This window comes from Coregonus lavaretus, assembly GCF_964263955.1.
Source record: "Coregonus lavaretus genome assembly, contig: HAP1_SCAFFOLD_657, whole genome shotgun sequence".
Taxonomy (NCBI): domain Eukaryota; kingdom Metazoa; phylum Chordata; class Actinopteri; order Salmoniformes; family Salmonidae; genus Coregonus; species Coregonus lavaretus.
In genome coordinates, this window is record NW_028164281.1 from 241,715 (window position 1) to 263,097 (window position 21,383).

Here is a 21,383-nt window from a genome sequence, read left to right on the forward strand (position 1 = left end):
GCCCACAGCGCTTCACTCTTTCCCCAATTAACTCTAGCTGAGGAGGCCCCCTCATACACCTTTAAAGCGTCTGAGAGAACCTTAACATCCTCACCCCCTGTAATATAAACTGTCACGTCATCTGCATACACAGACAGTGCTATCGTGGGACCCTTCATTACACCTGGCACAGAGAAACCAGTAAGCTTCGCTCTTAAAAAACAAAGCATTGGTTCAATTGCCAGACAATATAACTGTCCTGATATTGGGCATCCCTGCCTGGTACCCCTTTGGACGGGGATGGGGCAGCTCAAACCACCCCCACCATACATGAGGCCCCAGCATACAGTAAACTCATTCAAGACAAAAAAAACATCCCCAAACCCAAAGGCTTTCATTGTTTTGAACAGGTACTGGTGGTCCAAACAGACAAAAGCCTTCTCCTGATCCAAAGAAAGCAAACCCAAATTCACATCAGACACTTTACAAATGTCTAAAACATCTCACAGTAAGACTGGTTCTTATGGACCAACAGCCCCAAATATTATTTCAACCTGTTTGAGAGACACTTAGATATAATTGTATATTCTGCACACAGCAGTGCAACAGGTTGACTGTTTGTAAAAGAGCCAAATCCCCCTTTTTTGGCAACAATGAAAGCACAGCACGTTGACAGGATACAGGAAGAGAACCCTCATTAAAAGATTCACACACAACTTCATAACCCCCCCCCCCCCAAAAAAAAAACATAACATCCATCTTGATCAATTTACATTTTAGCAGATGCTCTTATCCAGAGCGACTTACAGTTAGTGAGTGCTTACATTATATTTTTTTATTTTTTCATACTGCCCCCCCCCGTGGGAATCGAACCCACAACCCTGGCGTTGCAAACGCCATGCTCTACCAACATCCCCTGCCGGCCATTCCCTCCCCTACCCTGGGCCAATTGTGCACCGCCCCATGGGTCTCCCGGTCGCGGCCGGCTATGACAGAGCCTGGATTCGAACCAGGATCTCTAGTGGCACAGCTAGCACTGCGATGCAGCGCCTTAGACCACTGCGCCACTCGAGAGACCCTTGACACTCTCTGTTGTAGATACCACAGTCACCCCTAAGCCTGAGGAAAACAACATTGCCACCCCAGCACTGAAATTAGTACCATGACTGAGAACATGCTGCCCCTCCCACCACATACCCAAGTCAACCTCATTAGCCTCATCACTATGTATCTCCTGCAGGAAAACGACATAAGCCTTTTCTGTTTTATTACTTCTAATACCCAAGCCCTCTTATTCCTGTCCCTTCCCCATTACTATTGAGAGAACCTACCCTTAGTACCTCCATATAGAAAAGAGAAAGGAAAAACTGAAGAAACCTTCCCACGTTTCCCACTACCTTTTGTTGCCGTGACAGCAGTAACACATTTCCTCAAGCGGAAACGCTTCTTCACACTCAACTGGTCTAACCCCACCGGCTTCTGTAACACCACAACTGACCTCACAAACTTATCAACATCAAAAAATATGCCAATTTAACAGATTTCCCAAAAGTCTGATCCAGGAAGCCATTTACCTCCTCTAGATTGTAAATTGAGTCATCGCCAGCTGCTATCATATCAACAGGGATATCAGAAATGTCCATATCCTTCTCCTGATCCTCCTCAACTGAAGCCAAAGACCCCTGACTCCCCTCTGCCACATCCCTCTCAACACTCCCCACTTGCACCCCATCACTCGTACCGGGCATCTCCTCCACTACCTGGGAGACTAGCTCCACCTAAACCCCCTCCTGTACCCCATCACTCGTACCGGGCATCTCCTCCCGAGTCTGGGGAAATGGCTCCCCAGATCCGTCCTTACCTCCTACAACAATATTTTTCTGCTGCACATCAGACGCTATGATCCCCTCTGGATCAAGCTGCAACTCAGGACCCTCAACAGGGACAACTTATTCCTCAGCAACAGGTGCTTGTGGCTGCTCTACCACTGTCGGCCCACCTCTCCCTACATCAGTGGGTCCAGGCGTTACGAGGACCACCCTCGCCTTCTCCCTTTTCGGGCAAGCATGTCGCTTATGGCCAACATCCCCACACTCAAAACACCGTTGACTACCCGTACTAGCATAAGCCATATACAGCCTGTTGTCATACAGTTGAAGTCGGAAGTTTACATACACTTACAGTGAGGGAAAAAAGTATTTGATCCCCTGCTGATTTTGTAAGTTTGCCCACTGACAAAGACATGATCAGTCTATAATTTTAATGGTAGGTTTATTTGAACAGTGAGAGACAGAATAACAACAAAAAAATCCAGAAAAACGCATGTCAAAAATGTTATAAATTGATTTGCATTTTAAGTAGGGAAATAAGTATTTGACCCCTCTGCAAACATGACTTAGTACTTGGTGGCAAAACCCTTGTTGGCAATCACAGAGGTCAGACGTTTTTTGTAGTTGGCCACCAGGTTTGCACACATCTCAGGAGGGATTTTATCCCATTCCTCTTTGCAGATCTTCTCCAAGTCATTAAGGTTTCGAGGCTGACGTTTGGCAACTCGAACCTTCAGCTCCCTCCACAGATTTTCTATGGGATTAAGGTCTGGAGACTGGCTAGGCCACTCCAGGACCTTAATGTGCTTATTCTTGAGCCACTCCTTTGTTGCCTTGGCTGTGTGATTTGGGTCATTGTCATGCTGGAATACCCATCCACGATCAATTTTCAATGCCCTGGCTGAGGGAAGGAGGTTCTCACCCAAGATTTGACGGTACATGGCCCCGTCCATCGTCCCTTTGATGCAGTGAAGTTGTCCTGTCCCCTTAGCAGAAAAACACCCCCAAAGCATAATGTTTCCACCTCCATGTTTGACGGTGGGGATGGTGTTCTTGGGGTCATAGGCAGCATTCCTCCTCCTCCAAATACGGCGAGTTGAGTTGATGCCAAAGAGCTCCATTTTGGTCTCATCTGACCACAACACTTTCACCCAGTTCTCCTCTGAATCATTCAGATGTTCATTGGCAAACTTCAGACGGGCATGTATATATGTGCTTTCTTGAGCAGGGGGACCTTGCGGGCACTGCAGGATTTCAGTCCTTCACGGCGTAGTGTGTTACCAATTGTTTTCTTGGTGACTATGGTCCCAGCTCCCTTGAGATCATTGACAAGATCCTCCCGTGTAGTTCTGGGCTGATTCCTCACTGTTCTCATGATCATTGCAACTCCACGAGGTGAGATCTTGCATGGAGCCCCAGGCCGAGGGATATTGACAGTTCTTTTGTGTTTCTTCCATTTGCGAATAATCGCACCAACTGCTGTCACCTTCTCACCAAGCTGCTTGGCGATGGTCTTGTAGCCCATTCCAGCCTTGTGTAGGTCTATAATCTTGTCCCTGACATCTTTGGAGAGTTCTTTGGTCTTGGCCATGGTGGAGAGTTTGGAATCTGATTGATTGATTGCTTCTGTGGACAGGTGTCTTTTATACAGGTAACAAACTGAGATTAGGAGCACTCCCTTTAAGAGTTTGCTCCTAATCTCAGCTCGTTACCTGTATAAAAGACACCTGGGAGCCAGAAATCTTTCTGATTGAGAGGGGGTCAAATACTTATTTCCCTCATTAAAATGCAAATCAATTTATAACATTTTTGACATGCGTTTTTCTGGATTTTTTTGTTGTTATTCTGTCTCTCACTGTTCAAATAAACCTACCATTAAAATTATAGACTGAATTTCTTATAATTCACTGTATCACAATTCCAGTGGGTCAGAAGTTTACATACACTAAGTTGACTGTGCCCTTAAACAGCTTGGAAAATTCCAGAAAATTATGTCATGCTTTAGAAGCTTCTGATAGGCTAATTGACATCATTTGAGTCAATTGGAGATGTACCTGTGGATCAATTTCAAGGCCTACCTTCATACTCAGTGCCTCTTTGCTTGACAACATGGTAAAATCAAAAGAAATCAGCCAAGACCTCAGAAAGAAAATTCTAGACCTCCACAAGTCTGGTTCATCCTTGGGAGCAATTTCCAAACGCCTGAAGGTACCACGTTCATCTGTACAAACAATAGTACGCAAGTATAAACACCATGGGACCACGCAGCCGTCATACCGCTCAGGAAGGAGACGCGTTCTCCTAGAGATTAACGTACTTTGGTGCGAAATGTGCAAATCAATCCCAGAACAACAGCAAAGGACCCTGTGAAGATGCTGGAGGAAACAGGTACAAAAGTATCTATATTCACAGTAAAACGAGTCCTATATCGACATAACCTGAAAGGCCGCTCAGCAAGGAAGAAGCCACTGCTCCAAAAACGTCATAAAAAAGCCAGACTACGGTTTGCAACTGCACATGGGGACAAAGATCATACTTTTTGGAGAAATGTCCTCTGGTTTGATGAAACAAAAATAGAACTGTTTGGCCATAATGACCATCGTTGCTTGCAAGCCCGAAGAACACCATCCCAACCGTGAAGCACGGGGGTGGCAGCATCATGCTGTGGGGGTGCTTTGCTGCAGGAGGAACTGGTGCACTTCACAAAATAGATGGCATCATGAGGAAGGAAATGTATGTGGATATATTGAAGCAACATCTCAAGACATCAGTCAGGAACTTAAAGCTTGGTCACAAATGGGTCTTCCAAATGGACAATGACCCCAAGCATATTTCCAAAGTTGTGGCAAAATGGCTTAAGGACAACAAAGTAAAGGATTTGGAGTGGCCATCACAAAGCCCTGACCTCAATCCTATAGAAAATTTGTGGGCAGAACTGAAAAACCGTGTGCGAGCAAGGAGGCCTACAAACCTGACTCAGTTACATCAGCTATGTCAGGAGGAATTGGCCAAAATTCACCCAACTTATTGTGGGAAGCTTGTTGAAGGTTACCTGAAACGTTTGACCCAAGTTAAACAATTTAAAGGCAATGCTCCCAAATACTAATTGAGTGTATGTAAACTTCTGACCCACTGGGAATGTGATGAAAGAAATAAAAGCTGAAATAAATCGTTCTCTCTACTATTATTCTGACATTTCACATTCTTAAAATAAAGTGGTGATCCTAACTGACCTAAGACAGGGATTTTTTACTAGGATTAAATGTCAGGAATTGTGAAAAACTGAATTTAAATGTATTTGGCTAAGGTTTATGTAAACTTCCGACTTCAACTGTACTGTACTTAAACGATAACTCCAAAGTCTGCTCCGGTGAGTCCAAAAACATAAACACCTGTTGCCGAAACGACATAACCTGTCTCAGAGCCGGGTGTTTGCAACCCAACGGGACAAACTTAATTGAACTTGCAAACTTACCAAACTGCGATAACTCGCGCTCCAATAGCTCATTGGGAATGAACGGCGGTACATTCGAAATTGTTACCCTTGTTGACTGAGAAAAAAGCGGCGTAACTTTAATAAAACATACCTTTAAGAAGTACGCCATGCTCAACCATCCGATCAACAAGACGCTCTTCTTTAAGAAAAACCACCACAGCCTTAAATATCCTGATCTAGTGTGATATACATGGCGGAGATTCAATCAAGCTAGTCGTCTTGACTTCTTTCATATGTCATTCTCGTTGGCACCAAAAGTTTAAAAAGCGTTGATAGGGGACAGAATGCGGTTGGACCATCATATAATTGGCATATACATTACTCTTACCGTATTTCCACGTGGGCGAGGATATTGGAAATTTAATCAAAGCCTATTGGATGATAACTTGTTTTTAATTAGGACAGAGGAATTTATAACTGATGTTTTCCCGACATAACATAGGTACAGCAAATCCCCTTATTGTATGGGACACTTTTAAATGTGCCTTTAGAGGCCATGCAATTCAGTGCTCATCTCGAAAACAAAAGCAATTTAGGTCAAAAGAGTCCACACTAACAAAGGAAATAGAAGGTCTAACAGAACAGATAGATGGCAATAAAAACTGGAACATAGAGGCTCAGAATAAATTAGAGGAAAAACTAAAATAAATGGAGGAACTTATTCAAGAAAGATCAAGTGTAATATATAATAAAAAATTAAGCAAACTGGATGGAATATGGGGAAGAATGCACAAATTTTTTTTTTTTTATCTTCAACATAGAAATGCTACCAAAAATAATTTACTGAAACTGGTTACAAATGACGGAGTCACCCATGATTCACCAAATTATATTTTGAAGGAGGAAACAAAGTACTTTAAGCATATGTTTTCGTTTCAGTCGCCTCCATCTCCTCTAACTGAAGCTAATTGTAGAGATTTTTTTCTATTGATAATGTAAAATTAACAGCCATACAGAAAGACTCATGTGAAGGTGAAATTACAGAGGAGGAACTTCTGGATACAATTAAAGACTTTAAGTCCGGGAAAACTCCAGGGTTGGATGGCATACCAGTCGAGGTATACCAAACCTTTTTTTATATACTCAGAGGACCGTTGTTAGCATGTATTAACCACTCCTATGTAAATGGTAGATTATCAGACACTCAAAAAGAAGGTCTGATTTCATTATTACTGAAACAGGATACAAGTGGAAAATATAAAGATCCAGTCCATAAAAAAAATTGGAGGCCCCTTACACTTCAGTGTTATGATGCAAAATGTATAGGGCATAGAATTAAAAAGGTATTGTCGGATATTATTCATTCTAATCAGACAGGTTTTTTACATGGACGATTCATTGGAGATAATATAAGGCAAGTACTGGAAACAATAGAACACTATGGAAAATATGGGAAACCAGGCCTGCTATTCATAGCAGACTTTGAAAAGGCATTTGATAAAGTACGATGGTTTTATATATAAATACCTGGAGCATTTCAATTTTGGAGAATCTCTTATAAAATGGGTTAAAATCATGTATAGTAACCCTAGGTGTAAAATAGTAAATAATGGCTATTTCTCAGAAAGTTTTAAACTGTCAAGAGGAGTGAAACAAGGTTGTCCACTATCGGCATATCAATTTATTATGGCCATCGAAATGTTAGCTATTAAAATCAGATCCAACAATAAGCTTAAACACAAAGGTGTCATTGTACGCTGATGATTCATGTTTTCTTTTAAATCCACAACTTGGATCCCTCCACAGTCAACATAGAGGATCTAGATACATGTTCTAACCTCTCTGTATTACAACCAAATTATGACAAATGTACTATATTACGTATTGGATCACTAAAAAATAAAATTTTTACATTACCATGTAGTTTACCAATAAAATGGTCTGATGGTGATGTGGATATATATTCGGAATACATATCCCAAAGGAAATAAATGATCTCACTCCAATACATTTTAATAGAAAGTTAGCAAAAATAGATAAGATCTTGCTACCATGGAAAGGTAAATACCTGTCAATTTGTGGAAAAATCACCCTGATTAACTCTTTAGTATTACCCAGTTTACCTATTTGCTTATGGTCTTGCCTACGCCTAGCGAACAGTTTTTAAAAATTATATGAGAAAAAAAGATTATATTTTATTTGGAACGGCAAGCCAGACAAAATTCAACGGGCCTATTTATATAATTAATATGAATTTGGGGGACAGAAATGATTAAATATTAAATCATTAGACCTATCACTAAAAGTTTCAGTCATACAAAAGCTATACTTAAATCCGAACTGGTTCTCTAGCAAATTAGTAAGATTTTCTCACCCAATGTTCAAGAATGGCCTTTTCCCCTTTATTCAGATTACAACCTCTCACTTTCAGTTATTTGAAAAGGAAATCATCTCCCAAATATCACTATTTCTAAAACAAGCCATAGAAAGATGCAATTTCAATTTAATCCTCCAGAAACGACAGAACAAATAATGCAACAAATATTGTGGTTAAACTCAACTATACTAATTGACAAAAAAACAATGTGCAAGAGATTATGTGCAAATAGAGATACTGGGGTGCAAAAGAGCAAAATAAATAACAATATAGGGATGAGGTAGTTGGGTGGGCTAATTTCAGATGGGCTGTGTACAGGTGCAGTGATCGGTAAGGTGCTCTGACAACTGATGCTTAAAGTTATTGAGGGAGATAAGAGTCTCCAGCTTCAGAGATTTTTGCAATTCGTTCCAGTCATTGGCAGCAGAGAACTGGAAGGAATGGCGGCCAAAGGAGGTGTTGGCTTTGGGAATGACCAGTGAGATATACCTGCTGGAGCGCAGACTACGGGTGGGTGCTGCTATGGTGACCAATGAGCTAAGATAAGGCGGGGATTTGCCTAGCAGTGATTTATAGATGGCCTGGAGCCAGTGGGTTTGACGACGAACATGTAGTGAGGACCAGCCAACAAGAGCGTACAGGTCACAGTGGTGGGTAGTGTATGGGGCTTTGGAGACAAAACGGATGGCACTGTGATAGACTACATCCAATTTGCTGAGTAGAGTGTTGGAGGCTATTTTGTAAATGACATCGCCGAAGTCAAGGATCGGTAGGATAGTCAGTTTTACGAGGGCATGTTTGGCAGCATGAGTGAAGGAGGCTTTGTTGCGAAATAGGAAGCCGATTCTAGATTTAACTTTGGATTGGAGATTCTTTATGTGAGTCTGGAAGTTGAGTTTACAGTCTAACCAGACACCTAGGTATTTGTAGTTGTCCACATACTCTAGGTCAGACCCGTCGAGAGTGGTGATTCTAGTCGGGTGGGCGGGTGCCAGCAGCGTTCGATTGAAAAGCATGCATTTAGTTTTACTAGTGTTTAAGAGCAGTTGGAGGCTACTGAAGGATTGTTGTATGGCATTGAAGCTCGTTTGGAGGTTTGTTAACACAGTGTCCAATGAAGGGCCAGATGTATACAAAATGGTGTCGTCTGCGTAGAGGTGGATCTGAGAGTCACCAGCAGCAAGAGCGACATCATTGATATACACGGAGAAAAGTGTCGGCCCAAGAATTGAACCCTGTGGCACCCCCATAGAGACTGCCATAGGTCCAGACAACAGGCCCTCCGATTTGACACACTGAACTCTATCTGAGAAGTAGTTGGTGAACCAGGCGAGGCAGTCATTTGAGAAACCAAGGCTATTTAGTCTGCCAATAAGAATGCGGTGGTTGACAGAGTCGAAAGCCTTGGCCAGGTCGATGAAGACGGCTGCACAGTACTGTCTATTATCAATCGCGGTTATAATATCGTTTAGGACCTTGAGCGTGGCTGAAGTGCACCCGTGACCAGCTCGGAAACCGGATTGCATAGCGGAGAAGGTACGGTGGTATTCGAAATGGTCGATTATCTGTTTGTTAACTTGGCTTTCGAATACTTTCGAAAGGCAGGGCAGGATGGATATAGGTCTGTAGCAATTTGGATCTAGAGTGTCACCCCCTTTGAAGAGGAGGATGACCGCGGCAGCTTTCCAATCTCTGGGGATCTCAGACGTTATGAAAGAGAGGTTGAACAGACTAGTAATAGGGGTAGCGACAATTTCGGCGGCTAGTTTTAGAAAGAAAGGGTCCAGATTGTCTAGCCCAGCTGATTTGTAGGGGTCCAGATTTTGCAGCGCTTTCAAAACATCAGCTGTCTGAATTTGTGTGAAGGAGAAGCGGGGGGGGGCATGGGCAAGTTGCAGCAGAGGGTGCAGAGTTGGTGGCCGGGTTAGTGGTAGCCAGATGGAAAGCATGGCCAGCTGTAGCAAAATGCTTGTTGAAATTCTCGATTATTGTAGATTTATCGGTGGTGATAGTGTTTCCTAGCCTCAGTGCAGTGGGCAGCTGGGAGGAAGTGCTCTTATTCTCCATGGACTTTACAGTGTCCCAAAACTTTTTGGAGTTAGTGCTACAGGATGCAAATTTCTGTTTGAAAAAGTTAGCCTTTGCTTTCCTGACTGCTTGTGTATATTGGTTATATATGGCATAGAGAAGCAAACCGGATGGACATCATGAAAATGATCGGAGAGTTTGAGGGTAGAGGAAGTTCAGGAGTAAAAACAAACTAAATAGAATTATTGTAAAATTGACTGTGTCCATAAAATGTACAGTGGGGAAAAAAAGTATTTAGTCAGCCACCAATTGTGCAAGTTCTCCCACTTAAAAAGATGAGAGAGGCCTGTAATTTTCATCATAGGTACACGTCAACTATGACAGACAAAATGAGAAAGAAAAATCCAGAAGATCACATTGTAGGATTTTTAATGAATTTATTTGCAAATTATGGTGGAAAATAAGTATTTGGTCAATAACAAAAGTTTCTCAATACTTTGTTATATACCCTTTGTTGGCAATGACACAGGTCAAACGTTTTCTGTAAGTCTTCACAAGGTTTTCACACACTGTTGCTGGTATTTTGGCCCATTCCTCCATGCAGATCTCCTCTAGAGCAGTGATGTTTTGGGGCTGTCGCTGGGCAACACAGACTTTCAACTCCCTCCAAAGATTTTCTATGGGGTTAAGATCTGGAGACTGGCTAGGCCACTCCAGGACCTTGAAATGCTTCTTACGAAGCCACTCCTTCGTTGCCCGGGCGGTGTGTTTGGGATCATTGTCATGCTGAAAGACCCAGCCACGTTTCATCTTCAATGCCCTTGCTGATGGGAGGAGGTTTTCACTCAAAATCTCACGATACATGGCCCCATTCATTCTTTCCTTTACACGGATCAGTCGTCCTGGTCCCTTTGCAGAAAAACAGCCCCAAAGCATGATGTTTCCACCCCCATGCTTCACAGTAGGTATGGTGTTCTTTGGATGCAACTCAGCATTCTTTGTCCTCCAAACACGACGAGTTGAGTTTTTACCAAAAAGTTCTATTTTGGTTTCATCTGACCATATGACATTCTCCCAATCCTCTTCTGGATCATCCAAATGCACTCTAGCAAACTTCAGACGGGCCTGGACATGTACTGGCTTAAGCAGGAGGACACGTCTGGCACTGCAGGATTTGAGTCCCTGGCGGCGTAGTGTGTTACTGATGGTAGGCTTTGTTACTTTGGTCCCAGCTCTCTGCAGGTCATTCACTAGGTCCACCGGTGTGGTTCTGGGATTTTTGCTCACCGTTCTTGTGATCATTTTGACCCCACGGGGTGAGATCTTGCGTGGAGCCCCAGATCGAGGGAGATTATCAGTGGTCTTGTATGTCTTCCATTTCCTAATAATTGCTCCCACAGTTGATTTCTTCAAACCAAGCAGCTTACCTATTGCAGATTCAGTCTTCCCAGCCTGGTGCAGGTCTACAATTTTGTTTCTGGTGTCCTTTGACAGCTCTTTGGTCTTGGCCATAGTGGAGTTTGGAGTGTGACTGTTTGAGGTTGTGGACAGGTGTCTTTTATACTGATAACAAGTTCAAACAGGTGCCATTAATACAGGTAACGAGTGGAGGACAGAGGAGCCTCTTAAAGAAGAAGTTACAGGTCTGTGAGAGCCAGAAATCTTGCTTGTTTGTAGGTGACCAAATACTTATTTTCCACCATAATTTGCAAATAAATTCATTAAAAATCCTACAATGTGATTTTCTGGATTTTTTTTTCTAATTTTGTCTGTCATAGTTGACGTGTACCTATGATGAAAATTACAGGCCTCTCTCATCTTTTTAAGTGGGAGAACTTGCACAATTGGTGGCTGACTAAATACTTTTTTTCCCCACTGTATAGAGTCAGTCTGTATCTTACCCAGAGTGTATGGGGCTGGAGACCATGTTGATGTTGTCCAAGGTGTCAGCTGTCCAGCTATAGTGTCTCAGAGAGTTAGAGTCACAGTCTCTGCTGGCCACCTGAAGGAGACAGACAGGACAGGAGAAAACAGACAGACAGTCAGTCAGATAGACAGACAGACAGACAGACAGGACAGGAGAAAACAGACAGACAGGACAGGAGGAAACAGACAGACAGTCAGACAGACAGGACAGGAGAAAATAGACAGACAGTCAGACAGACAGACAGACAGGACAGGAGGAAACAGACAGACAGGACAGGAGGAAACAGACAGACAGACAGACAGACAGACAGACAGACAGACAGACAGACAGACAGACAGGAGATCAGTACTGAGGGATCCTCAGAGGAGAGAACATGTTATCTACACAGTGTTCTGATCTGTGTGTTGACAGTCCTGCTATCCAACAGTGTTCTGATCTGTGTGTTGACAGTCCTGCTATCCAACAGTGTTCTGATCTGTGTGTTGACAGTCCTGCTATCCAACAGTGTTCTGATCTGTGTGTTGACAGTCCTGCTATCCAACAGTGTTCTGATCTGTGTGTTGACAGTCCTGCTATCCAACAGTGTTCTGATCTGTGTGTTGACAGTCCTGCTATCCAACAGTGTTCTGATCTGTGTGTTGACAGTCCTGCTATCCAACAGTGTTCTGATCTGTGTGTTGACAGTCCTGCTATCCAACAGTGTTCTGATCTGTGTGTTGACAGTCCTGCTATCCAACAGTGTTCTGATCTGTGTGTTGACAGTCCTGCTATCCAACAGTGTTCTGATCTGTGTGTTGACAGTCCTGCTATCCAACAGTGTTCTGATCTGTGTGTTGACAGTACTGCTATCCAACAGTGTTCTGATCTGTGTGTTGACAGTCCTGCTATACAACAGTGTTCTGATCTGTGTGTTGACAGTCCTGCTATCCAACAGTGTTGGACAGACAGCCTTGATAGTAATGATAAAAGCATTGCAATAAAGCATGCATTTTGGAACTCGAGAATACTGATGAGGAAAGAAAGGAACTGAAATAAGAAGCTTTGTGTTTTCATATAATATGTCAAACTTGATGAAAACCAGCAGCTTTGTGGGCATAAATCCTTTACATGAAAAACTGTTTATAACTAAACGAATAATGTGCTGATAATGAAGTGATGATTCAGCTTGTGGAGTAGAACCTAGAACCATTCTAACAGAACTACTAGAACATATCCAGCAGCAGATGGGAATGGAGCTGAGCCAGTTTGCTGCATCTGAAGGTCAACTAAGAATAGAACAGTATTCTCCAGCAGTGTATAATATACCTTATTCTGAGGCTCAGTTATGAAGGACATGTCTTTACAGGCACCCTGATGCAGCAGGAGAGAAGAGACACGTCTTTGAGTAGGGAGGAGGGTGAGAGAGGGAGGAGACAGAGAGACAGAGACAGACAGAGACAGACAGAGAGACAGAGACAGACAGAGAGATAGAGACAGACAGAGAGACAGAGACAGACAGAGAGACAGAGACAGACAGAGAGATAGAGACAGACAGAGAGACAGAGACACGTCTTTGAGTAGGGAGGAGGGTGAGAGAGGGAGGAGACAGAGAGACAGACAGAGAGACAGAGACAGAGACAGACAGAGACAGACAGAGAGATAGAGACAGAGAGAGACAGACAGAGACAGACAGAGAGATAGCGACAGACAGAGAGACAAATAGACAGAGACAGACAGAGAGATAGAGACAGACAGAGAGACAGAGACAGACAGAGAGACAGAGACAGAGACAGACAGAGAGATAGAGACAGACAGAGACAGAGAGACAGACAGAGAGACAGAGACACGTCTTTGAGTAGGAAGGAGGGTGAGAGAGTGAGGAGACAGAGAGACAGACAGAGACAGACAGAGAGACAGAGACAGATAGAGAGACAGAGCCATATCTTTGAGTAGGGAGGAGGGTGAGAGAGGGAGGAGACAGAGAGACAGAGACAGACAGAGACAGACAGAGACAGATAGAGAGACAGAGCCATATCTTTGAGTAGGGAGGAGGGTGAGAGAGGGAGGAGACAGAGAGACAGACAGACATACAGACAGACAGAAAGAGAGACAGAGACAGACAGAGAGATAGAGACAGAGAGAGACAGACAGAGAGACAGAGACAGACAGAGAGACAGAGACACGTATTTGAGTAGGGAGGAGGGTGAGAGAGGGAGGAGACAGAGAGACATGACAGCGCCGGAGAAGATGGCTGCCGTTTTACAGCCCTCTAACCAATTGTACTATTATGTGTGTTTTTCCGCGTTATTTGTAATTTATTTTGTACATAATGTTTCTGCCATCGTCTCTTATAACCAAAAAGAGCTTCTGGATATCAGGACAGCGATTACTCACCTCGCATTGGACGAAGATTTTTTCTTCAACGAGGCGGTCGCGAAGGATATCCTACAGACACCCGACAAGGCCCAGATCCCCGTCATTCGCGTGAGGAAGAGACGGAGATATCGCGGACGCAGATCCGGGTGCCTTGTAAGGATCCGACGGCGAGCGAGTAAACTGCCTCTCCCATCAATCCTATTAGCCAACGTTCAAGCTTTTGAGAATAAAATGGACGATTTAAGATTACGGTTATCCTACCAACGGGACATTAAAAACTGTAATATCTTATGTTTCACGGAGTCGTGGCTGAACGACAACAATGATAACATTCAGCTAGCAGGCTATACGCTACATCGGCAGGACAGAACGTCTGACTCTGGTAAGACAAGGGGTGGCGGTCTCTGTATATTTGTAAACAACAGCTGGTGCACAAAATCAAATACTAAGGAAGTCTCGAGGTTTTGCTCGCCTGAGGTAGAGTATCTTATGATAAGCTGTAGACCACACTATTTACCAAGAGAGTTTTCATCTATATTTTTCATAGCTGTCTATTTACCACCACAAACCAATGCTGGCATTAAGATTGCACTGAATGAGTTGTACAAGGCCATTAATCAACAGGAAAACGCTCATCCAGATGCAGCGCTCCTAGTGGCCGGGGACTTTAATGCAGGGAAACTTAAATCCGTTCTACCTAATTTCTACCAGCATGTTAAATGTGCAACCAGAGGGAAAAAAACTCTAGACCACCTTTACTCCACACACAGAGACGCATACAAAGCTCTCCCTCGCCCTCCATTTGGCAAATCTGACCATAACTCTATCCTCCTGATTCCTGCTTATAAGCAAAAACTGAAGCAGGAAGCACCAGTGATTCGGTTAATAAAAAAGTGGTCAGATGACGCAGATGCTAAGCTACAGGACTGTTTTTCTAGCACAGACTGGAACATGTTCCGGGATTCTTCAGACAGCATTGAGGAGTACACCACATCAGTCACTGGCTTCATCAATAAGTGCATCGATGATGTCGTCCCCACAGTGACCGTACGTACATACCCCAACCAGAAGCCATGGATTACAGGAAACATCCGCACTGAGCTAAAGGGTAGAGCTGCCGCTTTCAAGGAACGGGACTCTAACCCGGACGCTTATAAGAAATCCCGCTATGACCTCCGACGAACCATCAAACAGGCAAAGAGTCAATACAGGTCTAAGATTGAATCATACTACACTGGCTCTGACGCTCGTCGGATGTGGCAGGGCTTGAAAACTATTACAGACTACAAAGGGAAGCACAGCCGCGAGCTTCCCAGTGACACAAGCCTACCAGACGAGCTAAACCACTTCTATGCTCGCTTTGAGGCAAGCAACACTGAAGCATGCATGAGAGCACCAGCTGTTCCGGATGACTATGTGATCACGCTCTCCGTAGCCGATGTGAGTAAGACTTTTAAGCAGGTCAACATTCACAAGGCCGCAGGGCCAGACGGATTACCAGGACGTGTACTCCGAGCATGTGCTGACCAACTGGCAAGTGTCTTCACTGACATTTTCAACATGTCCCTGACTGAGTCTGTAATACCAACATGTTTCAAGCAGACCACCATAGTCCCCGTGCCCAAGAACTCTAAGATAACCTGCCTAAATGACTACCGACCCGTACCACTGACGTCTGTAGCCATGAAGTGCTTTGAAAGACTGGTCATGGCTCACATCAACAGCATAATCCCAGAAACCCTAGACCCACTCCAATTTGCATACCGCCCCAACAGATCCACAGATGATGCAATCTCTATCGCACTCCACACTGCCCTTTCCCACCTGGACAAGAGGAACACCTACGTGAGAATGCTATTCATTGACTACAGCTCAGCATTCAACACCATAGTGCCCTCTAAGCTCATCACTAAGCTAAGGATCCTGGGACTAAACACCTCCCTCTGCAACTGGATCCTGGACTTCCTGACGGGCCGCCCCCAGGTGGTAAGGGTAGGTAACAACACATCTGCTACACTGATCCTCAACACGGGGGCCCCTCAGGGGTGCGTGCTCAGTCCCCTCCTGTACTCTCTGTTCACCCATGACTGCATGGCCAGGCACGACTCCAACACCATCATTAAGTTTGCCGACGACACAACAGTGGTAGGCCTGATCACCGACAACGATGAGACAGCCTATAGGGAGGAGGTCAGAGATCTGGCCGTGTGGTGCCAGGACAACAACTTCTCCCTCAACGTGACCAAGACAAAGGAGATGATTGTGGACTACAGGAAAAAAAAGAGGACTGAGCACGCCCCCATTCTCATCGACGGGGCTGTAGTGGAACAGGTTGAGAGCTTCAAGTTCCTTGGTGTCCACATCACCAACGAACTATCATGGTCCAAACACACCAAGACAGTCGTGAAGAGGCCACGACAAAGCCTATTCCCCCTCAGGAGACTAAAAAGATTTGGCATGGGTCCTCAGATCCTCAAAAAATTATACAGCTGCACCATCGAGAGCATCCTGACTGGTTGCATCACCGCCTGGTATGGCAACTGCTTGGCCTCTGACCGCAAGGCACTACAGAGGGTAGTGCGTACGGCCCAGTACATCACTGGGGCAAAGCTCCCTGCCATCCAGGACCTCTATACCAGGCGGTGTCAGAGGAAGGCCCTCAAAATTGTCAAAGACTCCAGCCACCCTAGTCATAGACTGTTCTCTCTGCTACCGCACGGCAAGCGGTACCGAAGTGCCAAGTCTAGGTCCAAAAGACTTCTCAACAGCTTCTACCCCCAAGCCATAAGACTCCTGAACAGCTAATCATGGCTACCCGGACTATTTGCACTGCCCCCCCACCCCATCCTTTTTACGCTGCTGCTACTCTGTTAAGTATTTATGCATAGTCACTTTAACTCTACCCACATGTACATATTACCTCAACTACCTCAACTAGCCGGTGCCCCCGCACATTGACTCTGCACCGGTACCCCCCTGTATATATAGCCTCCCTACTGTCACTTTATTTTACTTCTGCTCTTTTTTTCTCAACACTTTTTTTGTTGTTGTTTTATTCTTACTTTTTTTGTTTAAAATAAATGCACTGTTGGTTAAGGGCTGTAAGTAAGCATTTCACTGTAATGTCTGCACCTGTTGTATTCGGCGCATGTGACCAATAAAATTTGATTTGATTTGATTTGATTTGAGACAGACAGAGACAGAGAGACAGAGACACGTCTTTGAGTAGGGAAGAGGGTGAGAGAGGGAGGAGACAGAGAGACAGAGACAGACAGACAGACAGAGAGAGACAGAGAGACAGAGAGAGACACAGAGAGACAGAGAGATAGAGACAGAGAGACAGACAGACAGAGAGATAGAGACAGACAGAGAGAGAGACAGACAGACAGAGAGACAGAGAAACGTCTGAGTAGGGAGGAGGGTGAGAGAGGGAGGAGACAGACAGACAGAAGGTCGTACCGTGTCCTTGGTAGGAGCCAGTATCTCTTCGATCATCATGCTGTCTCTGGTGTAAGAGGTCCTGTTCAGGGTGTTGGACCTATCCGAACTGAAGGACCGCACGCTGTTGTTTATAGCAGTACCAAGTTACCACAGCAACAACAGGCAGGGGGGTGGCGGGGCAGGCAGGCAGGGGGGTGATGAGAGGGTGAGGTGAACAGAAAGACAACTCATTACAACAACAACAAAACAAAACAAAAAAAAAAAAACATGCAGCTAACCTCTATACAACATAAATATAACCCACAGCACAGGATGAAGCACTATCTGGACATCAGAGGTATGGTGATTATAGATGTATGGTATGTGATGGTGTGTAGGATGAACCACTGTCTGGACATCAGAGGTATGGTGATTATAGATGTATGGTATGTGATGGTGTGTAGGATGAACCACTGTCTGGACATCAGAGATATGGTGATTATAGATGTATGGTATGTGATGGTGTGTAGGATGAACCACTGTCTGGACATCAGAGGTATGGTGATTATAGATGTATGGTATGTGATGGTGTGTATGGTGATTATAGATGGATGGTATGTGATGGTGTGTATGGTGATTATAGATGTATGGTATGTGATGGTGTGTATGGTGATTATAGATGTATGGTATGTGATGGTGTGTATAACATTGGTCTAATCAGGTAGACAGCGTTCTAGATGAAGAGTGGGTTTTGTATGAAGTAGCAAACCCAGGTAAAACACAATGATGATGGATGAGCTGTCTGATAACTAGCGTTAGATAAAGGGACTGGATGAGCTATGTCTGATAACTAGCGTTAGATAAAGGGACTGGATGAGCTATGTCTGATAACTAGCGTTAGATAAAGGGACTGGATGAGCTATGTCTGATAACTAGCGTTAGATAAAGGGACTGTATGAGCTATGTCTGATAACTAGCGTTAGATACAGGGACTGGGACCAAAGCCTGTTTTAGATGGACAGCGCTAACATGGAACTTGTTGTGCTAGCCTAATGCCCATCCCTACTGCCAGCGCCTAGCCACTGGCTAGCGTGCTAGCCTAATGCCCATCCCTACTGCCAGCACCTAGCCACTGGCTAGCGTGCTAGCCTAATGCCCATCCCTACTGCCAGCGCCTAGCCACTGGCTAGCGTGCTAGCCTAATGCCCATCCCTACTGCCAGCGCCTAGCCACTGGCTAGCGTGCTAGCCTAATGCCCATCCCTACTGCCAGCGCCTAGCCACTGGCTAGCGTGCTAGCCTAATGCCCATCCCTACTGCCAGCGCCTAGCCACTGGCTAGCGTGCTAGCCTAATGCCCATCCCTACTGCCAGCGCCTAGCCACTGGCTAGCGTGCTAGCCTAATGCCCATCCCTACTGCCAGCGCCTAGCCACTGGCTAGCGTGCTAGCCTAATGCCCATCCCTACTGCCAGCGCCTAGCCACTGGCTAGCGTGCTAGCCTAATGCCCATCCCTACTGCCAGCGCCTAGGCACTGGCTAGCGTGCTAGCCTAATGTCCATCCCTACTGCCAGCGCCTAGCCACTGGCTAGCGTGCTAGTCTAATGCCCATCCCTACTGCCAGCGCCTAGCCACTGGCTAGCGTGCTAGCCTAATGCCCATCCCTACTGCCAGCGCCTAGCCACTGGCTAGCGTGCTAGCCTAATGCCCATCCCTACTGCCAGCGCCTAGCCACTGGCTAGCGTGCTAGCCTAATGCCCATCCCTACTGCCAACGCCGTTGAGGGTTTTCACCATTTTGAGGTAGTCAACTGGGCTGTCACAGAAGCAGCTATTGCAAAGATCAAATATGACCTCGCTACTACATCTCTATGGAATTAAAGCCTTGTTCACACTGCAGGCCTTAATGCTCAAATCAGTTTGGTTTGTCAAATGCATTTTGGAATACTGACTGTCCAAACAGCAAGTTACATGTGACCCAATCGGATTTGTGTGTGTTCAGACAGCAGTCATTTGCTGACATGGCTACGCTAGTTGTCATAGTAATGACGGGGGTGTGCACAGTGGTGTAGGCTGATTGGTGGTGCTGCTCGTGCTTCCTATCACTCAGAAGTTATGTCGCAAGCTAAGGTGACAACAATGCCTGCCATGGACGTTTCCCAGTTGATTAGATTGTTCAAAATCATAGTATAAGAACACTTTTAAAGCCTCAAAGGATAAGATGATCCATCTTTCAAAACGAGTCCTTTTTGTGCCACTGCAGTCAACTAGCTAGCTAAGTAACTGTTTAGCTTTCTAGCACATTCACTAATTTGTTTGTCAACAATTAACAAGCTAGTTAGCTATCACGCGTTCTTGTCAAACTGTCAACAGAGTAGCTAGCAAGATACAGTGCCGTCAGAAAATATTCACACACCCTGACTTTTTCCGCATTCTGTTGTGTTACAAAGTGGGATTAACGTGGATTTAATTGTCAAAAATCAGAGTAACGATCTACACAAAATACTCTAATGTGGAAGTGTAAGAAGAATTCCATTTTTTTTTAAATAATACTGAAAAATTAAAAACACGAATTCGGAAAGTATTCAGACCCCTTGACGTTTTCCACATTTTGTTACGTTACAGCCTTATTCTAAAATGGATTAAATTGTTTTTCCCCCTCATCAATCTACACACAATACCCCATAATGAGAAAGCATAAACAGGCTTTTAGAAATGTTTTAAAACTGAAATATCACATTTACATAAGTATTCAGACCCTTCACTCAGAACTTTCTTGAAGCACCTTTGGCAGCGATTACAGCCTCGAGTCTTCTTGGGTATGACGCTACAAGCTTGGCACACCTGTATTTGGGGAGTTTCTCCCATTCTTCTCTGCAGATCCTCTCAAGCTCTGTCAGGTTGGATGGGGAGCGTCCCTGCACAGCTATTTTCAGGTCTCTCCAGAGATATTTGATCGGGTTCAAGTCCGGGCTCTGGCTGTGCCACTCAAGGATATTCGAGACAAATCAATCCCAGAACAACGAAGGACCTTGTGAAGAGGTGGAGGAAACAGGTACAAAAGTATCTATATCCACAGTAAAACGAGTCCTGTATCGACATAACCTGAAAGGCTGCTCAGCAAGGAAGAAGCCACTTCTCCAAAACCGCCATAAAAAAGCCAGACTACGGTTTGCAACTGCGCATGGGGACAAAGATCATACTTTTTGGAGAAATGTCCTCTGGTCTGATGAAACAAAAATAGAACTGTTTGGCTATAATGACCATCGTTATGTTTGGAGGAAAAAGGGGGTGTTGCAAGCCGAAGAACACCATCCCAACCGTGAAGCACGGGGGAGGCAGCATCATGCTGTGGGGGTGCTTTGCTGCAGGAGGGACTGGTGCACTTCACAAAATAGATGGCATCATGAGGAAGGAAAATTATGTGGATATATTGAAGCAACATCTCAAGACATCAGTCAGGAAGTTAAAGCTTGGTCGCAAATGGGTCTTCCAAATGGACAATGACCCCAAGCATACTTCCAAAGTTGTGGCAAAATGGCTTAAGGACAACAAAGTCAAGGTATTGGAGTGGCCATCACAAAGCCTTGACCTGAATCCTATAGAAAATGTGTGGGCAGAACTGAAAAAGCGTGTGGAGAAAGGTTAGTTACACCAGCTCTGTCAGGAGGAATGGGCCAACATTCACCCAACTTATTGTGGGAAGCTTGTGGAAGGCTACCCGAAACGTTTGACCCAAGTTAAACAATTTAAAGGCAATGCTAGCAAATACTAATTGAGTGTATGTAAACTTCTGACCCAATGGGAATGTGATGAAAGAAATAAAAGCAGAAAATAAATCATTCTCTCTACTATTATTCTGACATTTCACATTCTTAAAATAAATTGGTGATCCTAACTGACCTAAGACAGGGAATTTTTACTAGGATTAAATGTCAGGAATTGTGAAAAACTGAGTTTAAATGTATTTGGCTAAGGTGTATGTAAACTTCCGACTTCAACTGTATATTTGGGGAGTTTCTCCCATTCTTCTCT

General features: G+C 44.4%; 1 protein-coding gene across 1 annotated transcript in view; it reads right to left on the reverse strand.

The window, feature by feature from the left end:
* LOC311117249 (ankyrin-3-like) overlaps positions 1-21,383 on the reverse strand; it is a gene marked incomplete at its 5' end in the record, with an annotated part of 125,425 nt that overhangs the window by 87,052 nt on the left and 16,990 nt on the right. The window contains 3 exons of the mRNA XM_084192220.1: positions 11,551-11,651; positions 12,882-12,926; positions 17,391-17,493. Of these exons, the coding sequence (XP_084048346.1) occupies positions 11,551-11,651; positions 12,882-12,926; positions 17,391-17,493 (249 nt within the window). The remainder of the gene's footprint in view (positions 1-11,550; positions 11,652-12,881; positions 12,927-17,390; positions 17,494-21,383) is intronic.